This window comes from Vigna unguiculata, chromosome 3 (assembly GCF_004118075.2).
Source record: "Vigna unguiculata cultivar IT97K-499-35 chromosome 3, ASM411807v1, whole genome shotgun sequence".
Lineage (NCBI taxonomy): Eukaryota > Viridiplantae > Streptophyta > Magnoliopsida > Fabales > Fabaceae > Vigna > Vigna unguiculata.
The window spans coordinates 6,857,504-6,866,800 of NC_040281.1; the positions used below are offsets into that span (position 1 = coordinate 6,857,504).

The following is a 9,297-nucleotide window of genomic DNA, read 5'->3' on the forward strand; positions in this document are numbered from 1 at the left end:
CTATGGAAAACCAAAGTGGAAAAAAAGTTATTGAGAATAATAAAAAACCACCAAAAACAAAGGATAAAAATCAGAACTAAAAATTCAATCGAGAACTACAACAGGAGAAAATTTATTAAGGATTATTATATACAGTATTCACAATTTTACGAGAACCAAAAACTTTTTTGAGCCTTCCTATATTAAAAGTGTAGGGAGAATGATTTCACATTACCTGAAGTACATGACAAATCACGAGTAATTAACGAGACAAAAGAAGTATTTCTAGTTTTGATCATGAGTAAACAAAATACAAACTGTACAATATGTACCAAAAAATTGCAAAATTATATGATTACGGTAAACACAAAACCAAACCTGCACTGTTGCTTATTACAATTCAATAAAAAACGAATTTGACTTCTTACCTAAAAAATGAATTATGAGTCCCAACAATGAATGACAAAAAATGCAGAACTTAATCAAACTCTAATGCATGTGTTCGCTTCATATACATATTTTACAATCACTTCCACCACCTCAACATAGGTGGGAGGAAAGATCAGAAGGCGAATTGAGGATCAAAATAACCATCCATTCATTCAACTTTCTCTGCTTTAATGCTTTAATACATTCCCTTGAAAACAGGATTTGTACGGCAAATGCTTGCTCCATGCTCCTCATATTCTGCCTTTGTATGACAAGCCTGCACATTCGACCACAGATTGTAAAACTTGGGCTAATTTTGCATTCAAATTTATCGGAAGGATTCAAGAAACATTAAAAAAGTTATGGATGCTTAAATAAAGTGTAGAAATGTACCGTAAAAAATTCAGGAGTTGATGCAAGTACTGATCCTCCAAACCAAACTGCAAATCTCTGAATTGGGTGGCTCACTACATTTACCTCCACTGGCTGCGACTGTAGGCTCCAAATATCAAAAATAATAAATTCCAAGGCCAAAGAAATAAATATATAGCAGTCCTGCCTATGAATACTTTGTTATTTAACACAGCCTAACGATGTACTGGTTGTTGATTGGTTTAGTCCAAACAGCTAGTGAAATCATGGTTTATATTAAAGAATTTCTCATCTCTGAATGAGAGAGGAAGATAAACATCAATTTAAAGAGGTTTAAGGTACGTATAACTCTTACTTTTATCTCCCCATTTAAGCGTGCTTCAGATAAATGGACACGAGTATCCACAATTGTTTTTAGATCACGTTGCAATCTCTTGTGAAAATCCTTGAACATGGTTGAACCGCCAGACAACACTATGTTCTGAAATAAAAAGGAAAAGGAGGAAAGAGGTAAAGAATTCAATCATTCAAGAACATGGCTAGACTGGCTGATTAATATAACATTTGAAACTACTGTATTCAATCTGGCCAACAACAAAAAATGCCCTAAGCTAAACATTGAGCCTAAGAAAATCCCTAATTTTATGATAAAAAGTGGTTCACTAAAATTTAAAATATACATATCAATAAGGTAATTTACCTTGTACAGTGATCTCCTCGTGTCGATTGGTGCAGACTGAATGCACTTGTCTATTACAACTGGCAAAGGGGTAGTAAAGTCACTACCATATATCTCAGGACTAAAGAAAATCTGTAGAAATCATAGGGAAAACAAACAAATACGTTAATTTGACCAATTCTGTTCATATAATGACCCAAACTAAACTCGTGGATTATCCCAACAATTAGATCAAGGTACTATACATTTTTGTTCATTCCACTATAGAATAGGTAACAAACTGCAGTGGAAATTGCAGAGTGATATCAAGACTCTTAGACATGGAGACTATTTATCATTCATCCCAGGATCAAATCCCAAGCAAGACTGCCTGCACTTAAGCCTTCTTGCCCCTCGCCACACTAGTTATTGACCTCTTTAATTACTACACAAAAATGGATGTGGATAAAAGCCTGACCTTCTGAAGAGAAGTGGAAAAACGTTTTTAATAGCGCCCTCTATTATGTTGGATATTAATGTTAGGAAGTGAGGAGCTTATAAAGTATATATTTAATTATTCATTAGTTCATAAGATAGGTTTAGTTACTCACAATAGAAAAATCATACTAAAAATAGGTACAGAACAAATAGGTATAAATATATCTTACACAAGATCCTAATTAGGAAAGTGTATGTGAGAAGTCAGAAGAACAGAAATAGGGATAGAAATACAATACAAATCCAGTTGATACTAACTCAAAGCAGTTTGAGTATAATTATAATTAACTTTTCTGTAAAATAAAAAGTAGGTTGGTCAGAGAGGGAAGGTGATGTTGTAGGGTACACTGGGCAAATTTCTGGGCACTTTAAAATTTCCCTGAATTGTACATTATTAACTCATAGGTGATACTGATTTGGAGAATGGATCCTATAATAAAATTTTGCATTCTTTCTGTAATATTGTGGAATCCCAAATTTTTTTCCAATTACCAATTGATTCAATCAATATCCAATCCACGGCTCCCAAATAGTTTGGCATCCATTATTGAGAACATATAGAGCGAAGTCATAGAACAAACCTCAGGACCAAGAAATCGTTCGTAGCCAATATCACAAGAATATGGTGCCCCTGTCTTTGGTTTAATGCCTCTCCAATGCCTCGTATACTTGATTGGTTCTTTGTCATGCTTATTAAATTCCTGAGAGAAATTGAGCCATTGTTATGCAGGAAACTAATAAGTTTAAAAGATAACATTTGCTACATCCCTTGATTCACCAATAAGAAAAGCAATTTAAAGTAATGAGATTTAATTGACACTCAATATGCTAATGGCAGAGGCATAGCACAAACGCTTCAAAAGAACTAAGCATTGGACTAAAGACAACCTTCACTATGTCAGAGCAAGTGTAGCAATACATTTCCTTCACTTTTCGTGCCACTTCAAAAGAGTCGTCAGGTGGAATATTCTCTCCTCTTTCCTGCATGGAGCAACGTCAACACAACTCAGTTCATTAACCTGGCTTAGAAAAATTGCAGATTGAGAATTGGATATGTATTATTACTTATCTCAATCTCAGTCAGTTCAACAAAAAGTCTATACCTGAATACGCAAATAAGTTCCATACTCAATTATGAAATAAGTAAATTTCATTTCTACTTATTCAACACTACAAGTGTAGCAATAATACTATCATAAGTGCGTCACAACCTTTTCATCCATAATTTACCATTTATACATGATTAGTTTCACTAGCTATGTAAATGATCGACCTTAACAAGAGGTTTACAGAAATTTCCAGATATTCAAAAATGGAGACAATACCAGCACAATAAACTTTTAATTATAACCACAAGCATTTCCTACCCGCATGAGGTTCTGCACAAAAAGAGTAACATCCTTTCCAGCAATAGGAATTGATTTGATGCTGCTACCAATAACATAGCCATCTGCGACAGGTACAACATGAGAAGCCCCGTCTCCAACATCCACTACAACTCCTGTCATCTCACACTAAGAAGAATTTCTGATCAGCCTAAAAGGAAAGTGTTCTTAAAATACGAGAGATATTGTAAGAAAGAAAATTTATTGGTAGCTACTAAGTTCAAAATATAGTTATGCATAACCAACCTAAGATTTTATTTCAACGTAATGAGGGGAGCAGATAAATTATCATTGTACTAGTAATAATGAAAAAAATAAAAAACAGTACATATTCTACACTACGGTTTACTCATGATTTAGTGAATGCATCCAAATATGTCAAATTGCAGGGGCTGATGAAACATCCTGTGCCATCTGTGTTTATTTAACTACGAAACTTGTTGCTGTTGATATCATTATTAAGTATGCAAAGCATTCAGATTAGTCATCCAATTCAATATTCAACATAAATTCCCTTTTGGTTTCCGTGTATAAATTACCAACCTTAGATGTGGTGTAACCAGCTGCAAGGGCAAGCACAGAATTCACAGCAATGTAAAGCCCAGGTACGTTAAAAGTCTCAAACATGATTTCCCCAGTATACTCGCGACTCTCAGGCGAAGTCAAAGGACTCTCGGTCAAGAGAAAATAGTGATCCTCCGGATCACACCTCAAATAGTTGAATATGCACTGCTGCCAGTAGCGTTCCATGGCATCCCAATTCTCAACCTGGCCATGCTGAACTGGGTAGTTGAGGTTATAAGTGCTACTACATCGCGACTTCGTAAGTGCCTCATCCCCGATGAAGAAATCAAGATCCGCCATTACTCCAGCATTGTGCTGGGCCAACCAATTGGCTTTAGAAAGGTTCTTCGATTGATTCAGAAAAGACTCATTAACTGCAACCACTGTCGGAATAATAAAACATGGCTCGACATTACCAGCAAACCCCATCTTAGTATACCTGAAAAAAAAAAACATCATTTCCAAATTCAAGGTAAACCCAATTCGGGAATGTCAATATTACAGACAATTCTGGTCACAAAAAAAAAAAAAAAGAATCGGGCTTTACAGCAAACACACGATGCCCACATATTGAAAGAGGGAAAAAACACAGGATAACGATTAGAAAAAAAAAAAAAAAAAAAAAAAAAAGTGGGTGCTATAAAGGGAGGAAAAGGGTACCCGGAGCCATTATCGATTACTACAGCTGGACGAGGAGAGGGATCCATGAGAAAGAGAGAAACGGTGGTGATGATGGTGAGCGTTGAAAGGGGATCTGCGAGGGAGATCCGAGAGTGAGTGTGAGGCAGAGGATCATGGTCGTGAAGAGCGCAATAAGGAAGAGGGAAAAGAGGAAGAAGAAAAAGAAGAAAAAGAAGAAGAAGGTGGAAGTAGAGGTAAATATGATGGTGACAGAGACTTTGATCCCAAGTGAAAGGAGGAAATAGACAAAAGGGAATGGTTGGTGATTGCTACACCCATTTCAACTGTAAGCCGCAGGTCCCATTAACTTCATCGTCATTCTCTTCGTTTCCCAAACATGCTTTAAACAAAAAACAACCGACCTAACCCTTTTCTCTCTCTGACTTTGTTGCTTTCTCTTTTATCTTTTTTTTTATATTATTATTATTGCTATCATATTTTAATTCAATAATTACCAATAATTTTGGGTTGCCCCCAAAGCCCAACACTGAGTACCTTTCTATATGTCCTTGTCAATGCACGGCATCACGGCAAAATGGTACTGCCAAATGGGTCGTTATCGATTTGGTTTGGCATAATTACAAACATCTTGTAGGTATGTTTTTTAAATCATAAAACTGAGTTGAATATCCCTCCAACCAATGAAATGGATATTGATTTATTGAATGAAAATAATTCTTAAGAAAATCTTCTAAACTTAGATATAAAAAAAAAATTTGATGCAAAGTAATTTGAAGAAATTATTGGAGGGGCCACCTGAAAGGAATATTGAAGTGGTCTGGTTTCCTTCTTAAAGCGAACATTTTGCTTTCGTGCTGCTTTCTTTCTACTCTGACACGAACCTCCATCAAGAAAAATTCAAAAAACAACTGTCTGAAGTTTTTAATTATAAACAAAAACTTAAAAGAAAACGTATTGTATGGAACCAAATAATCTTGTAAGATAAAATATTATTTTTTGTTTGTTTGGATATGTTCTGTTTTTAAAATTGGATGTTCTCGCCAAAATGTAATATAATGCACCTTTAACATTAGTCAAGATTTATTTCTTCTTGCATTTATCTTATATTTTAACTGCATTTATTTCATATTTTTAAGAAAAGGATGAGCCCTTTTCTAATGGTGTAGTATATGGTAATACATTTACTAGAATAATTAATTAAAGATTGATTATTTAAAATAGATATTGAACCGGTCCAATCTCAACTAATACTTGTTTATTAATTCATTCTAAATTTTACTATAACTTATGTAAACTCTAAAATACTCATTTGAACATCTCAAAACATACTTCACTGGTTGATGTGATGTTCTAGAATTAAAATTTTTGTGAATTTAATCTTCATGCTGAGGTTTCCAGTAAATTTTTTTCTGCAACAATCAATTAAGTACAAATCATCGATATTTGTTTATATTTACTTTTTAATTCAAAGAGAGGCATCTTCCTGTACATTGAGAAATGAGGATTAACATTCACTTAAATAAATTAAAGTCGTGTCAAATTATGACGACTTTTGTGATAAATGATCTAAGAGTAAAGTCATGTCATTTTAGCACCACTTCAGTTCTTGAATAAATGAACTGAAGTTGTGCCTTTTTGTGATGACTCTAGTTCTAAATGAAATGAATTGAAGTCGTACCATCCTATAATGACTTCAATTCTCCATAGTTGAAGTCATCACAACATGACATGACTTCATTTCATTTCATTCAAAACTGCAGTGGTAATTTCATTTTATTACAAAGTTAAAGTTGTCTCAAGTTTTGATGATTTCACTTTTAGATAGTTTTTTTTTTTTACAGAAGTCATCATTAATGGGTACGACTTCAGATCATCTATAGTGAAGTCGTTTCAGTTTGGCACGATTTTTTCATTATGAAGTTCAGCCAACTTGGCACGACTTGTCCATATGTGATTTTTTTTAAGTTGCACCACTCTAATAACTTATAAAATGAAATTACACCATAATGGAGAAAAAATTATATTATACATGACTTGAGTTGTTTCTTCTTGATTCTCTTGAAAGAGTAGTCAATTTTAATTCTCAACATATAGGGTGAGGATGCATATTGGTCCTCCTTACATTTGAACTGCCAAAAATGAATCTTAATCATTGATCAATATAAAACTTGCGGATTAACAGGTGTACCATAGGGACCGATTCCCCCACAATAGTCAATCGACGCCCAAGAAGTCTACACAGCGCCAATTGATGCAACGCCACGTGCCCCAAGCCACATCGTTGGTTGTCTTGCAATCCAACGATTAGGTTCGAAGTCGTGGCTAGTTGATGTGACAATCTCACCGGAGTGATACAAGGAGGTCAACAACCAAGCGATCGCAAGCCACGACGGCTGACCGAGCACGCCCGCACTACATTTGCTTATTCAACAACTAACTAAAAATCACATTGAGACCCTTCTTAGATGCTTTTATTCTCCTTGAAAGTAAACCATCCACTTCCCAAACGAGCGCAACTGTATATCGACGACCTCGACAACACCGATCATAACTTGCCATTCTCATTTGATTGTTTGGTCGCCAAGTCACAATCGAGGAAGGTGAGCACGCACAACCACATCGGTCGGGCGACAGCTATAGAAAGACCAGATCTTTGTAATTAAGGTAAACAGGTTGATAATCAAGTTTAAAAAGCAATTGGACTTCAATTAAGTAAACCCTAATCCAAAACCCATATAAAAAACTATAAATAGGACTCCAAGGTAAGTTGTTAAGGAATTTTACTTCGTAGTTATTACAACATTAATTACTAAAACATGGATGGACTGTTACTGACTTAAGCATCAAAGTCTAATTAGCAGGTATTACACTATCAATCGGGAGAAGGAGAAGAATATCGAAAGACGAACGAAAAGAAAAAGAGACAAGTCAAATGTTTAGATAGACGTTCAGTCCTTGTACCCGAAACAACATGTTTGTAATGTTCCACATAAATACTTTGGGTATGAAGTTTGTAAATTATTATTTTTTAAATATAGAAAGTCCTTTAAAATTTTAATTCAAAATTTAAGTATCTTAAACAATCTTCAAACATAATAATTAAAAAAATAGTAGAAATAACAGCTAACTTTTATGCAACAAATCCATTTCTTCTTATGGTTTGGGATGCAAAATTCCACCAAAAGTGCAATGTTTTAGTTGGAGAATGTTCTTGAATAGTTGAAAAATGTTCCTGAACAGGTTAGCCGTTAAGGATAAGTTAAGTATTGTGTTGAAACAATCTTATTTGGATGTCCTCTCTTTACCACAATATGTTAAAGAATAGTTAGAGCGTGTACATGCACAACGTGTGGTCCAAATGCTATAACTATGTGAACCTTAACCTTAGAATCGTACAATAATATGAGCTACATGTACACCTTTTACAACACTGACTTGGAGTGAGACTGCTATAAAAAGCATTATGTTAAACGTGAATTTAATTGGTGTGAAGCAATCTCTATTGATATTTGTCAGTGAGCTAAATATACTTTTAGTTCTTGAACTTCGTAAAATTGAAATTTGTTTCTATCTAAAATTTCAATACATTTTGATCTGAAAACTTTTAAAAAAATGAATAGAGTCATTTTAACTAAAGTTTTTTTTTACGTGTCATACTTTTGATGCTAGTATTTGATTTGTTTGCATTATTTAACACGTTTATGTTTTACTGAAAAACACATTTGACATGTCAAAAATATCTAATATAATTAAGTTAAAATAATTATATTTATTTATTTTTAAAGTTTGAGAATCTAAATATATTAAAGTTTTGAATGATAATGAATTATAATTTTACATTAAAATTTAGAAACTAAAAAGGTATTTAACGTTTGTTATGTAATCATGAGTGTGTTTAGATCTAAATAGGTAACCAAAGCAAAATCTCTATTTCACTTAGGATTTGAATCCTTGTTTCATTGTTAATCAATATAAATGGGTAGTGCATATGCCACACTTATGGGAAGGTATGCCAGGTAAATGTTGCAAAGAAAATAATACCTCGGAACAGGTTAAATTCGAAAGCTATATGTGATAACAATCTTACAAGGAAGAAAAAAAGGTGATTGAAAAACAAAAGGGGTGGTGGTGAGGTCATTTTCAGTACCTTTTCGAGGCCACTTGTAAAGGGTTTTATACTTTTATTCAAGTCAATGGAGAGGAGAGAGTGAGTGAAGTAACAGTGGACTCTGTACAGAGTAAATACGTGTTAAGAAAATGGGAACAGAGACAGAATATTGATTAAATAAACCCAGTTTTCCCACGCTAGCTTTCATCTACCAAACAACTTTCTACTTTTAATAATGTCTATGTTTAACATCTTAGTATTATAATAAATCGAGTACCATTATACGTTCGGTTCAATGTTAGAAGTTGAGAAACAAAAGTTTGTCCAGTGAAAAGATCTTTTGAATGTTATTTCTTGCAGAAACATTAATTTGCATAAAAAGTACTATATAATAAATCGAGAAACCTAATGTAGAAGTGACTGTCTTTTTTCGTGCAAATAATCAAATAATCAGAATAAAATATTTTGGTCTTAGATTATGGAGACTGGGACAGAGAGGTTAGGACATGTTATGTTGACAGGAACTATAGCATAATTCATCTGTTTTTTAATAATCATATTTTTCTCTCTTTGGAAAGCATAGTCCGATTCTTTCTTTGGTTGCTGCCATAGGACTTCAAACTAAACCTTCAACAAATCGAATTAATGTTGAAACATTGTCT

The 9,297-nt window shown here is 33.8% G+C and overlaps 1 protein-coding gene across 1 annotated transcript; it reads right to left on the reverse strand.

The window, feature by feature from the left end:
• Positions 1-261: 261 nt before the first annotated feature.
• On the reverse strand, positions 262-4,923 carry LOC114178529 (actin-related protein 3-like). The gene is made up of 9 exons (XM_028064498.1): positions 4,546-4,923; positions 3,865-4,324; positions 3,304-3,450; positions 2,825-2,917; positions 2,518-2,637; positions 1,481-1,591; positions 1,136-1,261; positions 802-900; positions 262-685 (listed from the first exon to the last, which is right to left on the reverse strand). The coding sequence occupies exons 1-9, from the start codon at positions 4,590-4,592 to the stop codon at positions 605-607; spliced, it is 1,284 nt and encodes a 427-aa protein (XP_027920299.1). The 5' UTR covers positions 4,593-4,923; the 3' UTR covers positions 262-604.
• Positions 4,924-9,297: the final 4,374 nt, after the last annotated feature.

Coding starts and splice junctions, on each gene's coding strand:
- LOC114178529 (XM_028064498.1), bottom strand. CDS start 4,592: ATGGATCCCTCTCCTCGTCCAGCTGTAGTAATCGATAATGGCTCCGG. Junction 2,638..2,824: donor CTTGCTCTGACATAGTGAAG/GTTGTCTTTAGT, acceptor AATTTCTCTCAG/GAATTTAATAAGCATGACAA. Junction 901..1,135: donor GCTTAAATGGGGAGATAAAA/GTAAGAGTTATA, acceptor TGGAGCCTACAG/TCGCAGCCAGTGGAGGTAAA.